The sequence below is a fragment of the Oreochromis niloticus genome, linkage group LG20, assembly GCF_001858045.2.
Source record: "Oreochromis niloticus isolate F11D_XX linkage group LG20, O_niloticus_UMD_NMBU, whole genome shotgun sequence".
NCBI classification, from domain to species: Eukaryota; Metazoa; Chordata; class Actinopteri; order Cichliformes; family Cichlidae; genus Oreochromis; species Oreochromis niloticus.
In genome coordinates, this window is record NC_031984.2 from 26,289,521 (window position 1) to 26,309,878 (window position 20,358).

General features: G+C 40.6%; 2 protein-coding genes and 6 non-coding genes across 8 annotated transcripts; 1 reads left to right on the forward strand and 7 right to left on the reverse strand.

The window, feature by feature from the left end:
• Positions 1–156: 156 nt before the first annotated feature.
• Positions 157–229, reverse strand: trnaa-agc (transfer RNA alanine (anticodon AGC)). Its single transcript has one exon. It is a non-coding gene; the product is annotated as a tRNA-Ala (tRNA).
• A 360-nt stretch (positions 230–589) lies between these two features.
• On the reverse strand, positions 590–662 carry trnaa-agc (transfer RNA alanine (anticodon AGC)). Its single transcript has one exon. It is a non-coding gene; the product is annotated as a tRNA-Ala (tRNA).
• Positions 663–1,649: 987 nt separating this feature from the next.
• trnaa-agc (transfer RNA alanine (anticodon AGC)) lies at positions 1,650–1,722 on the reverse strand. Its single transcript has one exon. It is a non-coding gene; the product is annotated as a tRNA-Ala (tRNA).
• A 360-nt stretch (positions 1,723–2,082) lies between these two features.
• Positions 2,083–2,155, reverse strand: trnaa-agc (transfer RNA alanine (anticodon AGC)). Its single transcript has one exon. It is a non-coding gene; the product is annotated as a tRNA-Ala (tRNA).
• Positions 2,156–5,947: 3,792 nt separating this feature from the next.
• trnaa-agc (transfer RNA alanine (anticodon AGC)) lies at positions 5,948–6,020 on the reverse strand. The gene has a single exon. It is a non-coding gene; the product is annotated as a tRNA-Ala (tRNA).
• Positions 6,021–7,089: 1,069 nt separating this feature from the next.
• trnaa-agc (transfer RNA alanine (anticodon AGC)) lies at positions 7,090–7,162 on the reverse strand. The gene has a single exon. It is a non-coding gene; the product is annotated as a tRNA-Ala (tRNA).
• Positions 7,163–8,930: 1,768 nt separating this feature from the next.
• On the reverse strand, positions 8,931–15,660 carry LOC100707124 (dnaJ homolog subfamily C member 16). The gene is made up of 15 exons (XM_003455346.5): positions 15,379–15,660; positions 14,852–15,033; positions 14,708–14,774; positions 13,839–14,163; positions 13,554–13,738; positions 13,344–13,448; positions 13,106–13,264; positions 12,656–12,786; positions 12,369–12,552; positions 12,068–12,247; positions 11,478–11,554; positions 11,230–11,310; positions 10,990–11,079; positions 10,743–10,913; positions 8,931–10,642 (listed from the first exon to the last, which is right to left on the reverse strand). Exons 2-15 carry the CDS (start codon positions 15,022–15,024, stop codon positions 10,195–10,197), a joined length of 2,376 nt encoding a protein of 791 aa, XP_003455394.1. The 5' UTR covers positions 15,025–15,033; positions 15,379–15,660; the 3' UTR covers positions 8,931–10,194.
• A 151-nt stretch (positions 15,661–15,811) lies between these two features.
• On the forward strand, positions 15,812–18,747 carry casp9 (caspase 9, apoptosis-related cysteine peptidase). The gene is made up of 10 exons (XM_025901776.1): positions 15,812–16,146; positions 16,267–16,477; positions 16,584–16,649; positions 16,727–16,785; positions 16,876–17,052; positions 17,133–17,222; positions 17,456–17,603; positions 17,683–17,871; positions 17,961–18,070; positions 18,170–18,747. The coding sequence occupies exons 1-10, from the start codon at positions 16,015–16,017 to the stop codon at positions 18,272–18,274; spliced, it is 1,287 nt and encodes a 428-aa protein (XP_025757561.1). The 5' UTR covers positions 15,812–16,014; the 3' UTR covers positions 18,275–18,747.
• The last annotated feature ends 1,611 nt before the right edge of the window (positions 18,748–20,358 follow it).

Consider the following 20,358-nt stretch of genomic DNA (forward strand, 5'->3'; position numbering starts at 1 on the left):
TGATGTGTGGACTCAGGTCTTCGGTACTCTTGGGTACTGCCTGATGTTCCTGGTCGCAGTTAAGATACCACGGTTTATACAAGTTTTATTTATTATAACATAATGATAGAGAACTATAATAGCGGAATGTTTTTGTTTTGCAAAGAATAAGGTGTATGGAGGATGCAGGCATCGATCCCGCTACCTCTCGCATGCTAAGCGAGCGCTCTACCATTTGAGCTAATCCCCCTACTTGTCAGGGACACAGGTAACGTTCAAGTGTATGTATGCACATAAGTAAAGCCAATACTTCAATCGCAGGGGATCTTTCTGTAAAACTGCATATTTGAAACTTACAGAGTAGGCCGTAGCTCTAGTCCTCTGGGACTGATACCCTTTGATTATGGACAGTCCATCTGGGGCCTCCCAACTTCTCCTTCTGGGATCGACGTACTGATGTGTGGCCTCAGGTCTTCGGTACTCTTGGGGACTGCCTAATCTTCTTGGTCACAGTTAAGATACCACGGTTTATACAAGTTTCATTTACTATAACATAATGATAGAGAACTATAATAGCGGAATGTTTTTGTTTTGCAAAGAATAAGGTGTATGGAGGATGCGGGCATCGATCCCGCTACCTCTCGCATGCTAAGCGAGCGCTCTACCATTTGAGCTAATCCCCCTACTTGTCAGTGACACAGGTAACGTTCAAGTGTATGTATGCACATAAGTAAAACCAATACTTCAATCGCAGGGGATCTTTCCATAAAAATGCATATTTGAAACTTACAGGGTAGGCCCTACCTCTGGTCCTCTTGGATTCGTACCCTTTGGTTATGGACAGTCCATCTGGGGCCACCCCACTTCTCCTACTGGGATGGGTGCACAGATGTGTGGGCTCAGGTCTTCGGTACTCTTGGGGACTGCATGTTCAGGTTACGTTCAAGTGTATGCATGCACATAAGTAAAACCATTACTTCAATCACACGGGATCTTTCTGTAAAACTGCATATTTGAAACTTACAGAGTAGGCCGTAGCTCTGGTCCTCTGGGATTGATACCCTTTGATTATGGACAGTCCATCTGGGGTGTCGCCACTTCTCCTTCTGGGATGGACGTACTGATGTGTGGCCTCAGGTCTTTGGTACTAATGGGGAGTCCCTGATCGTCCTGATCAGAATTAAGATACCACGGTTTATACGAGTTTCATTTACAATGATGTCATGATAGAGGACTATAACAGCGGATGTTTTTGTTTTGCAAACAATAAGGCATATGGAGGACGCGGGCATCGATCCCGCTACTTCTCGCATGCAAAGCAAGCGCTCTACCATTTGAGCTAATCCCCCCTTCTAACAGCAACACAGGTAACGTTAAAGTGTACGTATGCACATAAGTAAAACCAATACTTCAATCACAGGGGATCTTTCTGTAAAACTGCATATTTGAAACTTACAGAGTAGGCCGTAGCTCCATCTGGGGCCTCCCCACTTATCCTTCTGGGATCGACGTACTGATGTGTGGACTCAGGTCTTCGGTACTCTTGGGTACTGCCTGATGTTCCTGGTCGCAGTTAAGATACCACGGTTTATACAAGTTTTATTTATTATAACATAATGATAGAGAACTATAATAGCGGAATGTTTTTGTTTTGCAAAGAATAAGGTGTATGGAGGATGCGGGCATCGATCCCGCTACCTCTCGCATGCTAAGCGAGCGCTCTACCATTTGAGCTAATCCCCCTACTTGGCAGGGACACAGTTAATGTTCAAGTGTATGTATGCACATAAGTAAAACCAATACTTCAATCGCAGGGGATCTTTCTGTAAAACTGCATATTTGAAACTTACAGAGTAGGCCGTAGCTCTAGTCCTCTGGGACTGATACCCTTTGATTATGGACAGTCCATCTGTTGCCTCCCAACTTCTCCTTCTGGGATGGACGTACTGATGTGTGGCCTCAGGTCTTCGGTACTCTTGGGGACTGCCTAATCTTCTTGGTCACAGTTAAGATACCACGGTTTATACAAGTTTCATTTACTATAACATAATGATAGAGAACTATAATAGCGGAATGTTTTTGTTTTGCAAAGAATAAGGTGTATGGAGGATGCGGGCATCGATCCCGCTACCTCTCGCATGCTAAGCGAGCGCTCTACCATTTGAGCTAACCCCCCTACTTGTCAGTGACACAGGTAACGTTCAAGTGTATGTATGCACATAAGTAAAACCAATACTTCAATCGCAGGGGATCTTTCTGTAAAACTGCATATTTGAAACTTACAGAGTAGGCCGTAGCTCCATCTGGGGCCTCCCCACTTCTCCTTCTGGGATCGACGTAGTGATGTTTGGCCTTAGGTCTTCGATACTCTTGGGGACTGCCTTATCTTCCTGGTTATTTTTTTTCTATTTCCTAATAACTCACATGTTTTGTAGCAAAGTGGGGAGTGCTGGCACAGCTGTTACAGAGGACCTCAAAGATACTGCTGAATTAACTTTTAAATGTTGCTCGGTATGATTACAAATGTATATAATTATTTAACCGGACCACCATGCTGCACCATTATTCACTTCCAACAGAGTGGTTACACTCTGTTACACAATGCTTACACTTCTATATTATTTGCATTTACAACAAGTTCAACAGATCATCGAATTTGCTGACATAGCCACTCCTAAAACAATTGGCAGCTGTCTTGAATGTTTTCTGATGGATTTCAAATTGTTTGTAAATGAACTTATGACACTCCCTAGACTGATGGGCGGCAACAGTTTCTTTTCTTTATTACTGGCCGTTGCTGTTGTCTCTCCTTCGCAATTTGTTAACACACACCTGAATGCTGCAGACTAGCAAAGTACCAAAACTTCTGTTTTTGCAAAGGTGCTCACACTTGCTGGTGATCTGGTAGTCGAGTGTATTTGATTAACATTAATTGCTCCTACTTATCCTCTTAATTCCTATGGTAGCATTGAGGGTGAACTTAATTTTCCACACAGTGCTTCTGCATTTTGTTAAATAAATAATGGCACAGCGTAATATGTCATGTGATTCTGTTCATCTGAGGTCATATTTACCTGATTTTAAGACCTGCTGAAGACAAGATAGCATACCAATAATTGTTTTATGTCCTGATATGTAAAACCATAGGATTGAAACGGGGTGCACCTTCTTTTTCACATGACTACATTTACAGTAAAAGAGCTGCCTGTATTCCAAGCAGTGACTGTAGAAAACATTTTTTTATACAATCATCGATTTCATTCAGTTAGCAAATTGTGCAGTCAAAGCCTAAATGTCAAGCCAACAAATCTAGCAATAGAATCAGTCGGTGCTGGTATCTCTGAGTGTCGAGAATAAGAATAAATTCATCCTTCAAAGCGTAGCTCATAACTTGATTTTTACCATGTAACACGTTTGGTTTAGGGATGAGCTTTCACTTTCTGGTCCTATTGATCCCATATAACTGAAAACACATTAACACACACACAAACAGGAACACATGCACAAACACAGGATACAGTCAATGAGTCTCCACTAATTAAAACTGAATGTAGGCTTGTCACTTGCCCAAATGTACACACACACACACACACACACACACACACCTACTCTAAGAGGAAGGGAGTGACTTCCCTTTGAGTCATTATTACTTTAAATAAACATATAAACACATGACCTCATAAGAAATCCAGCTCAAGTGATCACCAACTTCTGCATTAAAGAAAAGACAAGATAAAAAAAGCGTACTAATAAGAGCAACGAGACACACAGTGTGATTCCACTTCCACTTAACTCTATTGCATCTGCTCTTTTTTTTGTACCAGATAATCAAACCAGCATACAGGAAAATGTTGACGGGTGGCCTTAAAGCCTGTATTGATAGCATTAGCTCAATACAGAGGGCCAGAGAGCATAAGAAAGCAAGAGAGAGGAAGATCACAAGAGACATGCATGATCAGATGATAAACCTCGCCCTTAGTTACTGTTGCTATGCCTGCCAAGACTGTATTGTAGCACACAAACAGCACAGTGTTATGCACCTGTCTTGTTCAAAAAACACCAATGGATCAATAAAAAGCCAAGAGACCATGCAGCACATGAAACTTCTTTATATTAGATAAATACAAGATAACATAAACATAAGCAAACTGCAATTAATAAAACTCTATCAGGACAAAAACAAAAACAAAACAATAAATACATAGTATGGGCTTTTTCTTCCTGTACCAGTAAAATATTCTGGACCCCCCCACTTAAAATTTTTTTTATATATAATCTTCACATCATTTACGTTTAACTTTATGTATCTTAGAGAATAGTTCTTCCAGTCTCTCGGTAACTGCGTACTGACAGGAAGTGGATTTGACTCGGTGTGTGGTGCCATCTTGTGACGGAAAATATGGCAGGCCGTCTGTGGATTTGTGCTAATTATATTCATGTATGAAATGAGAGAAAATTATACAAAGAATTAAATCACTGACTTTAAAAACAAAATAAACTGACAGAAGGAATTTCCACAAAACATGTACGACTGAATACAACCAAATTTTGCAAAGCCAAACATGAACACAACACCAGACAGATGTGAGTGAGATGAAACAGCATTCATTTTTATGTTATTTGGACTTACCTTGCACTAGCACAGAAAAAAAAATTAAAACTGCTGTTTGGCTGGAAGCAACTCCTTCACTCAGAAGTAAATTAATTTCAGTTATGTCATCATTCATAACAGAGGAGAAATCTGCTCTACAAACATTTTTCAGAAGCTTTCACAACTCCTGCCTCGTTTTACACAACACCACTTATCATTCATTAGTCTCTCTGTTATTACAAAACACAGCCAGATAGTCCAAAACACATTGCATGACATATTTGAAAACCTGGAATATTTTTCAGTCTCATGAAAAACATTTGTAATTAGGTTTCCTGGATTGACTAGCTAATAAAAATTATTTTGTGTGTCAGTTTCCAGACTATTGTCAGGACAGCTCTGTGTCATAAACAAACCTCTTTCATAACTTTGAAGACAATATAAAATAGATCTTATCTCTTGTGTATAAACTTTGTGTTTAACTTTGCAACCACATTTGTAATTTTCCTTGTTTAAGCAATTTATCACGTTAGACAACTTTTATTAGTAAGGGATCACGTGATCTGTGATCTGTGTATGTGCGCAGCTGATTAAAGAGCGAGTGTCTGCGTGTGTGTGGCATTCTTCTAAACTTTAAAAAAAAATGCAGAAAAAATAATCTTACTCTTGAATCTGAACAGTGAGCCATATGGAAGCCATGTTACATGAGATATAAATAGTATGCTACCTCATAATGGTTATATGTGTGAAACTAAATTACCGGCATTTAACCACTGAAATGTCAGGCGCTGTGTTTGCATGGTTTCCTTCTGAAGTTCTTTTTTACACAAACAACATTTTCCTATTCATAATATGGTCTTGGTGGTTTCTTTCTTCTTCTTTTTCTTCTTCTTCTTCTTCTTTTTGGTCCTTTTATTATTTCTGTAAAACAAAAACAAAACATGTCTGTCTTGAGCGGTAAATGGTAAACTGCTAATGGTAATGATAAACTATCATGCACTCATGTAATTGTAAAAAAGAAACCTTTTCATAGGACATTTTTTCCAAGTACTGCCTTTCATTTGTAAGACTTTGTCTCTCAGCTGTCATTCTGGGCTGTGACAGCGTCTGCCTGATAAGTCAGTCATTTTAACTGCCATCATTTTAGCATGATAGCATCAAAACTGTTAACATGCCTGGGGCCCTTCTCCTTCTGGGATGGACGCGCAGATGTGTGGCCTGAGGTCTTCGGTCTTCTTAGGGACTGGCTGACCTTCGTGGTCAGTGTTAAGATACCACCGTTTATAGAAGTTTTAATTACCATAACATAATGATAGCGGAGTAAGAGGACTGTATCAGCGGAAAACCTTTGCTTTTATTTGTAAAGAATAAAGAGTTTGGAGGATGCGGGCATCGATCCCGCTACCTCTCGCATGCTAAGCGAGCGCTCTACCATTTGAGCTAATCCCCCTGCGTGACATCATCGGCCGTGACAACCCGATGATGAACTGAACACTACCAAACCCTGATTCATTTTAATTCCAATGTGCGTATGCATATTATAAAAGAGCACAGCGGATCTATCTGTAAAATGCGTATTTGAAACTGTTCAAATGAGACGCGCAAACAAGTCAGAGCTGGCATTTTTGCTCTGCACATGCGCATTAACTTAACAAGCGTTCCACTTCTAATCAGTAGTTCTTGTGCTTGTTTCATTGTTAAGCTGAATTTAGATCATTGTATTCTTCATTCTGACTGACATTGTCATGAGACAGCGTCATCGATGCGTCGTTCGAAAGAAGTGTGCACACACAGTGTCTCTAATGTACCCTACTGGAGTGTGTGATTATTTGAAAGGTTTAACATTGATGGTTAAGAGGCTTATTTAGACAACAAAGCAAACTAAAACACAATTAGATGTTAAGTTTTTCCCATTTACTAATAACTCACATATTTTGTAGCATAAAGAGTTCTTATGGCACACTGTGAAATATGCGAAGTGGTAATAATGGGGACTCGGGGAGTGCTGGCACAGCTGTTAGAGAGGACCTGAAAGATATTGCTGAATAACTTTCAAATGTTGCTCGGCATTATTATAAAAGTGTATAATTCAAAGTTTAAAAGTGCATTAAACTTGTTAGGCATTCTGAATGCTTCAATCGCACCATGCAACAGAAATGTACTTTGTTTTTTGTAACTTACTTGAGATATTTTTCGAGGATTCAAGGATTCAAGGATTATTGATTACTGCTTGATGTAGTGCCCAGGAAAAAGAAGATGGGAAATGTGACTTTCCATGGCCACACAAAAGCTGTAAGCATAACTAGCTTTACTCGAATATTTTTGAAACGTTAAAATAAAAACGGGGTGCCGGGTCACGCTTCATGTAAGATCCACCTCTAGTTCAAAGTTTTGCAAGATCTTTGGTCAGAAGTGATCATTTGATGGAGATGGGAGTGCACAGTTTATCAAATTTTAATCTTGATAATAACTTTAGCTCGATTAAATAGCCCCAATTTTGACGATAGTTAAAAACATTTTGGAGGATGCGGGCATCGATCCCGCTACCTCTCGCATGCTAAGCGAGCGCTCTACCATTTGAGCTAATCCCCCTGGTGTACGCTACACCGAAGCTCGGGGCACAGGAGGTTAAATGTCAGATAAGAGTTCAGAAAGTTAAAATAATGTATCTGGAAGTGTTTGTTTTTGTATGAAACTGCATTAAAGCATGTTTGAGAACTCTCCCATATGCTGTAAGTAAAGGATGGAAGTCTTAAGCCTGTATTCATTCTAATGGCAAGCAGAGTGAGACTTGTTAAGGTGCAAAAAGAAGGTATGTTACATAGTATTCATACTACTAACTTTATTTCATGGCATGCTCCCTGTTGAAATGAAGGCCAATATTAGGTATCCATATTCAGAACCACACCTGCTGACATGCAAAAACATCTGCTGGAAAGGGATTGGATGACCTCCACAGATCTGACAGATGGTTATTTTCATATTCCAATACTACCTTGCCACAGGAGATACCGCTGGCTCCTCCCTCTTGGCTGACTACCAGAGTGAGGAGTGTGTTTCTCTGTTTCTATGCATAGAAGAGCAGAAACACTTCAACATGCCATGATCCACTGTGAAACAGTGCATATGCATGTTTGTTGCTTATCTCAACCACTGTTCATTTGATAAATTTATAACATACTAAGGGTCTCCGTTACTATGTCTGCCAGGCTGTGAAGGATTACACACACAAACATGCAGGAATTTCATCATTAGGTTACGAACAGCAGCTACATGGTGGTCCAGCTGTATTCTGCTCTGTTTATTCAAATGTCATTTAGGTTAAATACAGCAGGCAGGTTGGGAATCGCACCATGCAGTCTGGGCCTTGCAAACTGCTGTGAGGGTTAGCAAAGGGGATACACTTCATTGGCAGGCTGTGTTGCAGCGGGACTTGCAGTGGGAGTTGCAGTTGGAACTTTAGGCGATGTGCATGCTGTAGTTAGTGGTCTACAGCAGGCAATTTGACCACTACAACACGCTGCAGCTTTGGTAGGGTGCAGTTTGAGAGGTGTGGAAATGGGAAAGGCTGTGTTATGTGGGAAATCTGGTTGTTAATACAGTAGCCCACATTAAGCCCAAGCTCTGTTGAAATGAAACAAATAATAATTTATAACCAAGTGATGCAACATGTAAACTATTATTATATTAATATTATATTTTCCTGATTTAAAAGCATTATGAAAAATTCCAGTTCAAACATGCACTTAGAAGTATGCTTTCAAAACCTTCTGCCAAACACACCCTCTAAGGTGTGTTTAAAATGGTAGAAAACCAGTTTTTTAATAAGACTATTATCTTTCATTTAGCCTGACCAAGCCTAAACACAGTCAATGAATACAAAACAGAAGCGAGTATTTATTCAGAATTTTATCTACTTTTCCCTCACAGCAAGAAGGTCCAGGTTCAAATCCACCAAGCGCCCAGGGCCTTTCTGTCTGCAGCTTGCACACAGATACCTCAGCTTCCTCCCATAGTCCAAAGACATTCAGTCAGTGGGGTTCGGTTACTTGGTGATTATAAATTGCCCATAAGTATGAATGTCAGACCTGTCCAGGGTGTACCACACTTCTCACCTGTGATAGGCTAGAAACAAATTTCACCAGTTTATGCACACTATTAGCAAACAACTTGGGGTTTTTGGGGGGGGGTTTTGGTAGCTATTTAAATAATTCATAAATTTCATTGATTCTTACATTTGATAAGCTAATCTATCTACTTCCCCCCAGCTACAGCAGAAGAAGCCCCTGGGGCAACTGTATTCCCAAACCATTAAACTGGAATATAAGCTAATCTCGGAACACATTACAATGAGTTTTAATCCATAAACATAATGCATTTAATTACAACTAACAAGAAGATAAATACAGTATTAAAGACCACCTGAAACATCTTATGACAGCTGACACGTTTTTACTTAATCAAAAACAAACAAGCAACCGTAGTCTCAGTAGTGTAAAACATTCACCGTATCTTTCAAACGAAGTCCTTTTTAAAATACATGTCGTATAGATAACATGGTTATGTGCAATATTCACATCACTTTGTACCAACAAAAGTATTGTAACAGTATTTTTCTTTTTTACATTGAATGTGAACAAAACAAAATGTATAAACCAGGCAAGCATAACCTAAGTTCCACTTTCAGTTGGGTACGTAATTTAAGAGGGCATGTTAGTCAGCCTCAGCCAGTTGGAAAACATTCAGAAGATGAAACGGAGAGCCTGTTTATCATGTTTGCTACATAAAGCTACTGGCTAAGATTTCTAAGTAGGCCAAGGTTGTTGAGCAAATCTTGTGTGTATCAACAACCCCATAACAAAAAAGCGACAAGGAAAAAAAAGGAGCATGCCTCAAGGTCCAGGGTAAAAGGCATTGTCATGACATGTATATTGCACAGGAATAGTCAGCACACTGGAGATAATGAATAAACTCAGAGTGAGATGCATACAAAGGCAAAGATGTTTAATGTTGGGTTGACGCATCTCTTTTCACAGTATTCATCAGTGAAGGCTTTAAACTCCTTCCCCCGTTTGTCTGACTTTGCAGAAGTGAAATGTGACGCCGCACTTGGGCATCTGAAATTGAGCTTCTCTCTACAGCTTTCCTAATTTAATCTGTTACACTACTATTTGTGCCACATTTTAAGTGTACAACTGAGTCCAAGCCTATAGAAATCCTGGAGCGTCTTGCGAACAAGCTCTGACAGACTATAACCTGACTCTAAGGCTCTATCGGCCTCTTTCATAGTGTGAGTAAATATGATTTATGGCCATGAAGTCCAGATTGTAGACGTTACCACAGTGATTTTGTTTCCTCTTCACAAGGCTGAAGCAGCATTTGCCTGAATAAAAATATGACTAACAGCAGTTAAAAAAATAATACAGCATGCAACGAGTACTAGAGGTACGCTAAAAGGCCTCCTCCACAGTAGTTAGACTAAAGCCAAGTTTATAATTTTGGCCCAACTTAGGAAAAATCTGTACTTAATATATATCTCAAGTGAAAAAAGAAAAAAAACTTCAGTAATGAATGAAACCATTTCAGTGTTACAGTAGATAAATACTAAGTCCTTCACCTGCCATCTATTTATTGGGGGTGATTTTGTCAAGTCCCGGCCAGGCTGGGATGTAGTAACGAGGCAAAGTGCCTTCCATCAGCCTTTCCATCCACAACCCGAGGCGGTCCAGTTTGTGGTGGATCTGCAGGGTGGATATGCTGCGAGCTCGGTTGGATTTACGTGGTGGGTGGTCATCGCGGGAACTGGACCTCGACCTCCCGCAAGAGGCGGCTCCTTCATCCTCGGACGACTTGCTGTCGAGGTCTTCCCCGGTGTAGACGGGCTTAAACAGACACAGGTACTTTTTATGACCGTTAAGTGCCAGCACGTAGCCGGTGTAGTCCATCTTGCGGTTTGCCCCTTCGTCGTCGTCGGCATCGATCTGCATGGTGTCTTGGGTGTACTCCAGCAGTGTGTTCATCCACTCGCTGTGCTTGTCAAGATTCAGGAAGGAGAAATGTAGTGTCAGGCTCCTAGGAGAGTACAAACAAGATTTAGAAATATGATAAACACACAAAAGAAACTCACACGTACACTGGATTTAAATTACTCCAGAGTGAATGCTTGTTTTACCCAGTGAAAGAATAGACCTCCTTGGCAAACTTGCTAAGGAGGATGTTCTTGGAGGCATCAGTGAGCACTAGCACTATGTTCATGTGTCCTGGCCTCAGCTTCACCAGGTTGCTCAGGTAGGTGATATCTGTCAACTCAGTCACTTCCACAAAATTCTTCTTGGGAGGCCGACTAAAGAAAAAACAGAAAAAACACAGCTGAAAAACATTTTTCGTGCATTTCACTTCCACAAGCAACAGAGTCTTGCCTTGATGTACTACTGCTCCCCGATGACCCATTTTCTGCTTTTGTTCCATCTTTCGCCTTTGGTTTTGTCTGCTTATCGTCACTCGAGTCACTGAAAAAACACGGAGAGAAATTCCAAAAGGCATGAACAGGAATGGCAGAGATTCACAGCACTGCTGCTTTACCCCCCACCCCTCCCTTTCGGTTTCTTTGTACTGTTGAAATTACAGAAACAAAAAATGTGTACAATAAATCAGCCAACCTGAAGGCCTGAATGACCACGGTCCCAAACAAGATGAACAAGGCAGAGAAGATGAGGGACAGAAGGGGCATCATCTCACGCCTGCAAGTCATCAATGAGACACAGTGTATTTACATCGCTAATGTGTACTCCTCCATATCAGAAAGAGAAAGCACGGGGTGTACTGTTTGCAAATTAAATACTGCCGTAGTAGCAGTTCAAAACTTCAACAACTTCTGTTCATGAAAAATAAAGTTTGCTCTACTTACCAGTTGTTATGCAGAATATCATCAATGACTTCAGAGAGGTAATCGTAAGATGCATAGATCCATCGGATTACAAACATCTACAGAGCAAAAGCATTAACAGGGCTTGGTAGGACTGGTGGTTGGTAAACACAGGAATCTTTGCAGATTTCAGGTTTCAGACTTTAAATTGTAAATGAAAGATGAACGTAGTCAAGGTATCATCTGTTCGCTACCTTCTGAAAACCTAGGAAATTACACTCTCATATCATAGCCACGTGTGAAAATATATCCTGTTTAAACTTGTGTTTTTCACAGAATGTTATTTACAAACATCACGCTTTTTAAAAAAAATGCTTGAAACTGAAAATCTAGAACACAAACTCATGAGGGAAGTATTTACTGATCTCATGAATTAAGTTAGAAGTATTGTTGTTTTCTCAAAGGCTTCAATAGAATAAGACTTCCAATCAGTCGCCCCCTGTTGGTCATTAAAAAGACTGCAGTTTTCAGGCATTTCTGCACTGGTTTCACTTTTCAAGCGTAGAGGCTACATCCATCTTTAGATACAATCTATGACTGACACCCATGATATCCACTCAAAGAGAACATACAGAGGCAAACTCATTGTTGAGTTCAGGCAGCATGGCGTCATGGATGAGAATGGATGGGTCCTTCTGAAGTCGCTCCAGCTCCTCTTGAAGACACTGCTTGTCTTCTTCACTGCCATTCCAGGCGGTAACTGGCTTGAAAAATGCTTTTCCTGCAGCATTACGTCGCTCAAGGATAACCACCTGAACACACACCCCAACACATCCAAAGAAGATGGGGGATGAGAACCCAAGAAAAGAATTTATAAAAGGTATAGACTGACAACAGGACACTACACTCTCAATACAATATATGACACTCTACCTGTGGTTGCGACTGCACAGTGTCCTTGTTTTGTGTGAGGATGTCACAAAGCGGTTGCTGTAGCCGTTGGTAGACATAGGCAAACCTCACAACTTCCCTGGTGTTGGCAGAAGCAAATGAGAGAAACGCCTGATTCCCAAAGGAAAAGATCTCTTCATCACCCGTGATCAGCAGGACACAATATCTGAAAGGAGGAGAGACGTTACCGTGAATGACAAAAATATGATTTTACAACAAAACCGGTGAACTTGCTTAGAGTCATCAGGAGTAAACAGATGTGTTCCTACTTCCTGCGTCTATGAAACTGTTTGACAGGACAGAGCTCATCAAAGAGCTTCTGATTGACCAGCCGTGGCGCGAGGAGAAACTTGTTGTTTGACATAAACTCGTCAATAATTTGCTTTTTCATTCCTTTTGCCTGTAGAGATGGAAAAAAAACAAAGAGTGAAGAGACATTTTAATCAAGTTTTTTGCATTAAGTTCACAGTGGTTTAAGAAAATAAATAAAGGGATTACTTTATTTTAGAGATGAGCAGATTGATCCTAAATGTTGATAGTATCAATACCAACAATGGTATTGGATGGATGCTAGCATAATATCCTCTAAATTCACTATATAGTGCACTGAATTGTGTTTTTTGGGTTAAAAGTACTGATATTGGTATTGGCTCCATAGCAAAAATCGGAGTATCACACAGCACTACTTTATTTTAAGGGTAGATATTGGTTTAATTTACCTGTATAATGTCAGCTGGCTTGTCAATGTTCTCTTTGAAAACGAGCATGGTCGGAGCATAAGTGTTAATATTAAACTGTTTTTGCAGATTAGCAGTCTCTGAAAGGCCCTGGTCCACATAGCCAAACTGCAAGTAGTCCTTATAAGCAAAAGCTGCCAGCTGTGTAGACACAAAGATAAGTGATTGGTATGTTGATGCACTTCAGTTCCATGTAGCATAAAAATGAGCAAACACTTACTTTATATAGCAGAGGAACAGCAGGCACTTGGTCGAACAGAAGCACGTGAGGCTTGTTGAGCTCGTGCCAGCTGTTCAAGAACTGCAGGTCATTCTTGTCAGTTACCTGTAGTTTAGAAAACAAATCCTTTTTAATAAATGTAGTCTAAAAATCCCTCACGATGCAATGACGTTTTTTGTTTTCATTTTTGCAAGACCTGCAGACATTTACCCGCTCCACAAGTCTCTGAGGAAGCAGATCTTCTACAAATTGCCTCAGGTGCTCCTTCGCAACAGCATAATGGAAAAATGTCACTTTGCCATTGATGACTCCGAGTATCGATGGAGTACGGTGAGCACCGAGGTGATTGGCTAACCGTCTCTCATAGCCTACATCCACCACACCTACTCCAACACCTGCACAAACAGGATATCAAGAAAACACACATCATTACTCACTCTATACATTTACACAGCAGATGCATGTAAATGGATGATTTATAGGTTCACTCCAAACCTAAGCTCTCCATCTCTTGCACCACCTCCTTCCAGACGGGCTCAATATGGATGCAGCTGAAGCACCAGTCGGAGGTGATCTTTATCAGGTACGGTCTCTTGTAGCTGTCGGGCACCACATCATTAACGTACTGATTAAAGTGTAATGTGTACTTGCTGTCAGCAAAGTCTCTGTGATTCTTGCTGTTAAAGGGAAAGTTGAAAAAGGACTCGTCAAAGTAAAAGCTATCGTGGCGATGGCCATAGTGAGCGTTGCCATATGGCTGAGTATCATCCATCTGCCCGTAACGATCGTAATTGGCACGTTTTTCCTCATTGGACAGGATCTGGATTAGATCGGTAGAACAAATATAAATACATTATTAGCTTTTACTGACTCACACCACCTAATACAGGCATCCAAGTTTTACTTCAATGCAGATGAGGACAAAAATATTAGCACCCCTGGACGAGAATTTTTCCAGACATTTCAGTTTGTATTTTGGATGCTTACAATATTTTACTTTACACACAGAAAGAGTAAATTGCATGATAAGCCTCAGTTTTAACTTGATTTTACAAGCTTTGAGCATCACAAAGTTAAAGCACATCATTGCACAGCAGTGGTTTGTGCTATGACTCAATAAAAAGGTTAGTTCTTCAGAAGGGTAATAATATTGACCCTGGTAATCTTTGCTTGTTTGTTTTATGAAGTCATTCCAATCTTATGTGCATTAGGAAATAATTTATGTTTTCTTAAGAAAACTAGTATTTTTAGAAATGCCATGTTGATAATCTCTTGCTTGAGAAAATGTTGACAAAACCTGGGAATCATTTGTCCTCATCTGTATATGTAACACATCAATAATACTATTTATAAAACCAACTAACCTCATAAGATTTAGTAATCTTTATAAACATGTCCTCAGCACCCGGATCTTTGTTTTTGTCAGGATGCCTAGAGAAGATCAGTTCTATTAGCTCAGAGCACAATGAGGTTTAAAACCTGAAGCCTGAAGTGTCGTGAGGAAATACCATTCTTTAGCAAGACGCTTGTAGACCTTCTTGATCTCTGCCTGGCTTGCCCTCTTCGTTACTCCCAATATTTTGTATGGGTCCATCTCAGGCTCAGCGTAGACAAGTCCCGCCAGCAGCACATGGAGGACCGCCACAATGGCCAGTGGCAGAGACAGCTTTGACCGTGCCATCACAGTTACCTTCAACACATCAGAGGAGCGATCACCATTCATTTAAAGTGGGCAAAAAATGTTCAGGACCTATATTTTAGATGGCTTGCAAATCCGAGAAACCTTTCCCTCCATTAGCTTTCTGGTGATGGGAAACAGTGAAGGCAGGCACGATATGCTAAAAACAGTATTACAGCATGCTAACAACAGCACCCAAGCAAGCTAGGCGATATACGGCAGCTGAAAATCATATATAATTATGGTGTCATGTTACAGGGCCGTGACAGTAACGGTGTTCCTCGAGGATAAACCCTTAGTGTTAGTGGCGTTGCTACAGCGGTTGTCTCAACGCCACATCTGCACGTTTATAGTCACCTGAAGCAGATGCAGTCAGCCGGTACAACGCCACATAGTGGGGGAAGGTTTTGCCCCCTTATTAATGCCTCTTCTTGCTCAACGCTGATTCGAAGCGACAGCGAAATGTAAAGGGTGTGTTCAGCAGCATCCCACAGATCCTCCAGGGCAAGCCGATAACCTGCTGCTGCTGCTGCGAAGCTGGAGCGAGAGTAGAAAAAGGGGGTGGAGTCCGGTGTCGAAAGTCATTTCGGGAAATTGAGTGTTTTGTCGACAGGCTACGTTTCTTTTTAGTTGTGCGTTTGGTTTAATGCTCGTCGTACCGCGATTTTAGCTTCAGCTGGCTATCGGTCGCTACCCGCGCGGAAACGAACGCGGGGTAAATTAAATCTAACACACCCTCCCTTTTTTCTTCATCCGCCTTAAGTGGACCAATCACAGGCAACGCTGATGTAAACAAGGAAATAGCTTGTGAAACCGACAAGAAAATACGAACTGTAAACGACACTCCTACAACAAAGTACCCGTTTCACTTTTACGAAGAAGTAGATCATTGTGCTCCTTTGACGACATAGATTTAACCGTGATCGAAAACGAAATAACAAATTTTTAGTTACAGATTTTTTTTTTCTCTATTACGTTAGCATTAAATGGACAATGGATGAAACACACAAGAAGATTCTTCAGCGGAACAGGGTTAACCTGGTGACAGACTTGGATCCATCAAAACTCTATGATGGCCTTCTGGAAAAAGGAGTTTTCACCCAGGACATGATCGATGAGATACAGGTCGGTCATGACACTGTGGTTTTCTCTTCCTTTTTTTCTTTCTTTTTTTTTTTTTTTTGACCCGGGGCGGGTATAAAAAATTCATAATTGTACTCAATTAAGACTGTCTGCTATTATCAGAGCGCTGGGACCAGACGAGACCAGGCCAGGCAGTTAGTCCGGGACCTGGAAACCCGTGGGAGTCGGGCTTTCCCCTTATTTCTGGAGTGCCTTCAGGAGACGGGGCAGGAGAGTTTGGCAGAGCTCCTACAGAATGGAGCTCCAGCTGTTACCCTGCAGCCTGCAACACCCACTAAAGTTGTCCGCCCTGTAATCCAGCCTCTTCCAATTCGTAAGTGTATTTCATTATGGAATATTTAATGTGAGAGTCTTTAGAGCCAGACACTTTCAGATGATAAGAATTTGACTCATCTGTGTGTTCTTTGTTTCTTTAACAGCCTCTCCAGTTGATGATGACAATCCAAGTAAAGATGTTGTAAAGCCAAGTATCTCTCCTATTCCTAGTAAGCTATGCGATCCATTTAAATAACAGTCTTGTAAGTTTATTTGTGCTTAATGTCTATTAATGTGTGTGCCACAGCGCCTGACGGGTGGCAGTTAAGACCAGGACCAGGCAGAATAAGACGTGACAGCCTTCAGGTAAGCGCCATTTCTGTGCTGCACACTTACATGTTTATGTGACGGCCCTTTCTCTGTTTTCTTTTTACTCTGTGCGTCTCTGTGCCTTAGAGCTATAAAATGGATGCGAGCCCGTGTGGTCATTGCCTCATCATAAACAACATGGAGTTTGAACCTCACAGCATGCTGAAAAATCGCAAGGGCTCCAACATAGACTGTGAAAAGCTGGAGAGACGATTCAAGACACTCAACTTTGTTGTGGAAGTGAAGACGAACCTGAGACAAAAAGTAAGAATCGGGTCTTCTGCCTCTGTGTGTGTTGAAGGGTATTAAAGATTGCGGGCCTAACGGTTAACTCCACATTTCAGCAAATCAAACACGAGCTGTTGACTTTGTCCAAGAAGGATCATTCCCAGTATGACTGCTGCGTGGTCATCATGTTGTCCCATGGCACTGAGGTAAGATGTGCTGAGCTGATTGTGATGTTGTTTACAGTTCATTAAAAAAACATTGCATCCCTTCAGAATAATCAGCTGGAATACTCTGGAAATACACAGGATTTAATATTTTTACAGTTAATGTTTTAATATTTAACTGGCAAATGTCATTATTCCAGCAAGGCAATTTTCTGAGATCTACATCTGACTGGACTGACATGTAAGATGATTTTTGCTAATATTTCTGTCCTTAGGTGAATCACAACCGCTTCCCTGGTGCCGTGTACGGTGTGGACGGACAGTACGTACCAGTGCAGATTATCACAAACTACCTCAATGGCCAGCATTGCCCATCTTTGCAAGGCAAACCTAAACTGTTCTTCATCCAGGCCTGTGGAGGAGGTAGCTGTCACAGAACGCACGGTTTAAAAATTCATAGGAACAAGTGAGGTGTAAAAATGAGCTTGTGTTTGTCCCCAAGATGAGAGAGACATGGGCTTCGAGGTGTCCCCCGATGAGGTCGAACCATCCTCTGGTGGAATGGATGACCAGACGGACGCTATTCCGATGTCATCCAGCAGTGACTCCCTGAGCATGTCTGATGAACCGGACGCCAGACCCAGCCTGCCCACTCCGAGTGACATCCTGGTGTCCTACTCTACTTTCCCAGGTGCGTGTTTTGTTTTTTTTCTTTTAAACAAAAACAGCCTTTCAGATCTATGTGTCCTTAATACCTTTTTGGCCATGTGACCAATACAGGTTATGTTTCTTGGCGAGAGACTCAGGCGGGCTCGTGGTACGTCCAGACACTGGACTATATACTTGAGGAAAACGCTGCCACTGATGACTTGGTCACAATGTTGATGATGGTGAGCTTCTCTTAATATATCAGCAAAAATAACTGAGGACTTTAAGAGCTATTGGCTTTAGACACAGTGATGTCTGATTATTGACTCTTCCTGTTTTAGGTTAACAATGAAGTCTCCCAAAACTCTGCAAAAGGGCTCTACAAACAAATGCCTGGTTCCTTTAACTTCCTCCGCAAACTCCTCTACTTTCAAACCCAAACATAATGGATCAAGTGCGGTAGTCTGTGTCAGTTCCACATTTCACAGCACTATAACTTCTTTTTCAGCACAGTTGCAGTGTGTGTGATTTCTGACTCTGCTGTGAATCTGCTTTAACTGAATGGATCACGTCTTGTATTTTTAATATCTCTCTGTGTTTTCTAAGGGCTGATGGTTTCTAAATGAGCTTTTTAAAATACAGAACTATTACTGTGAAAATGTTATTCAGGTTATTTTTGTTTCACAGATACAGCAGCTGACCGAGGAAAGATAATCCATGCACTCTGCGAACCTTTAATCTTCTTATGTGCATCAGCCAATAATGTTTAATTTATACTCTCCATTGTTTTTGCTCTTTCTCCTGTTCTGTCCGTTTATGCACTGATCATGTATAAAATGCTGTTTTGTTCATGCTGGGATAACTTTCCATGAACTAGATATGAGTCACACATCAGACTCAAATAAAAGGAGGAGTGAGATTCTTGTGTGTTCTTTTCTTTCTGTCTGTAGTAAAAGTTTACATTATTAATTATTGTCTTCATCGTGGCGTTGTTCCCGCTGGTGCAGGGTCCGCTCTTCGGCAAAGGTACATTATTAATTATTGTAATAATTATAAAAGATTACAAGTATTATATGAAATCTCCACTGAGAGTGGAAGCATTCACGGCTCTTTGTTTGGTCTGTTGTGCTTATGTAGGAATTAGAAAGTGTTGACTTCAACAAATTTGAAGTACTGAATCCTCTTTTAAACATTAAATAATAATTAAGCATAAAATCTTGCCTTTTTTGCCTTTTTTAAGTTTTTTATTGACAGATACAGTCAAGAAATGACAGGAAAGCAGAGTGAGAGAGAGGGAGACATGCGGCAAAGGGCCGTGGGTCGGACTCGAACCCAGGCTGGCCACGCTCAGCCACAGAAATATATAAAGTTGTAAATGCCTTTTAGAAAAAAAAAAGGATTTTGCTAAGTGGTGTAAATCAACTATACATTTGTAAGTATTTGAACTGATTAGAAGTCTCATGATCCCACCTACTTTTATCACAAGTTCTGCAGGTAGCTCTTGCAGCAGACTCAACATTTTTGACCAGATTCTGAGTGTGACAGTGTGTTGAGAGTGTATTAAAGAATAAAAAAAAACACATTTAATAGAGAATGTAGCCACAGTAACTGCAGATGTGTTTGGGATAGAACAAATACAACTTCTTCAAGATGGGAAATTAATAGCAACAGTAAAGTGTAAGACGTCCACCAAAAACGTCTCAAAAAGAAAAAATCGTTACATCTCAGTTTTGAATATCATTAAACTGTTTGCAGGGATTTGAAACAGACAATACATACAAGAACGTCACACAAGACTCATCAAAACTCTCAGGAAGCCAGTGTCAGACACTTGAGGGCAATTTGGCTGTGTGAAACTGCAAGCCAAGATTTTAAGTTCTGCAAAATAGGGTAGCTTCGAAGGCTGAGGGTTTTCCTACAAAACGAAAGTGTGATAGTCACAGTAGTACGGTAACAATAAAAATAACTAAGATTTGAAAGTGTAGTGCTCAGAAAGGATGATCAGATGCTTGCATGTCCCTTTCATGGCTTCACACAGCTGAAAAAGTAATTAAAGAACTCAACACACCTTTCTCTTTTTCCCCCCTTTTTTTGTAACATACTTTTGGTTTTGCGTGTGCAACATAAATTACAGTATGGAGGTCTGGTCCAAATATAAGAATAAAATGTTTACTTATTAGTTTTTACTACAATATCCAGGACTTGGCGTTTGCATTTCAGTTTACCTTCTAAGAGATTTATTCCCTCCAAAGCCACCAGGGGTCTCCAAACAATTAGAAAAGGAACACCTTTCAAACTAATTGTCTGTAATTCAGTAAACAATAAATACGCCAAATAAAATCCCTTTGTAACATAATGTTAACTGCAATAATTTAAAGTGAGTTTCCGGTTGTTCGACATCTCAGCAGGTTATTGCGGATAAAATTCCTTCAGCACGTCCACCAAAATTTAGCCTTTTGGGAAATTCTGTAATAATTGAGCCATTGTGTTCCCTCTCGTTTGCTGGCATCTTGAAGGTGAGCCAAATATC

What these genes read in the sequence shown, in the direction of transcription:
- LOC100707124 (XM_003455346.5), bottom strand. Translation starts at nt 15,024, where the DNA reads ATGGCACGGTCAAAGCTGTCTCTGCCACTGGCCATTGTGGCGGTCCTC. An exon ending in AGATTACTAAATCTTATGAG is followed by an intron (nt 14,164 to 14,707) that starts GTTAGTTGGTTT and finishes GATCTAATCCAG; the next exon opens with ATCCTGTCCAATGAGGAAAA. An exon ending in CTGTTCCTCTGCTATATAAA is followed by an intron (nt 13,265 to 13,343) that starts GTAAGTGTTTGC and finishes GTGTCTACACAG; the next exon opens with CTGGCAGCTTTTGCTTATAA.
- casp9 (XM_025901776.1), top strand. Translation starts at nt 16,015, where the DNA reads ATGGATGAAACACACAAGAAGATTCTTCAGCGGAACAGGGTTAACCTG. An exon ending in AATCCAGCCTCTTCCAATTC is followed by an intron (nt 16,478 to 16,583) that starts GTAAGTGTATTT and finishes TTTCTTTAACAG; the next exon opens with CCTCTCCAGTTGATGATGAC. An exon ending in AAGTATCTCTCCTATTCCTA is followed by an intron (nt 16,650 to 16,726) that starts GTAAGCTATGCG and finishes TGTGTGCCACAG; the next exon opens with CGCCTGACGGGTGGCAGTTA.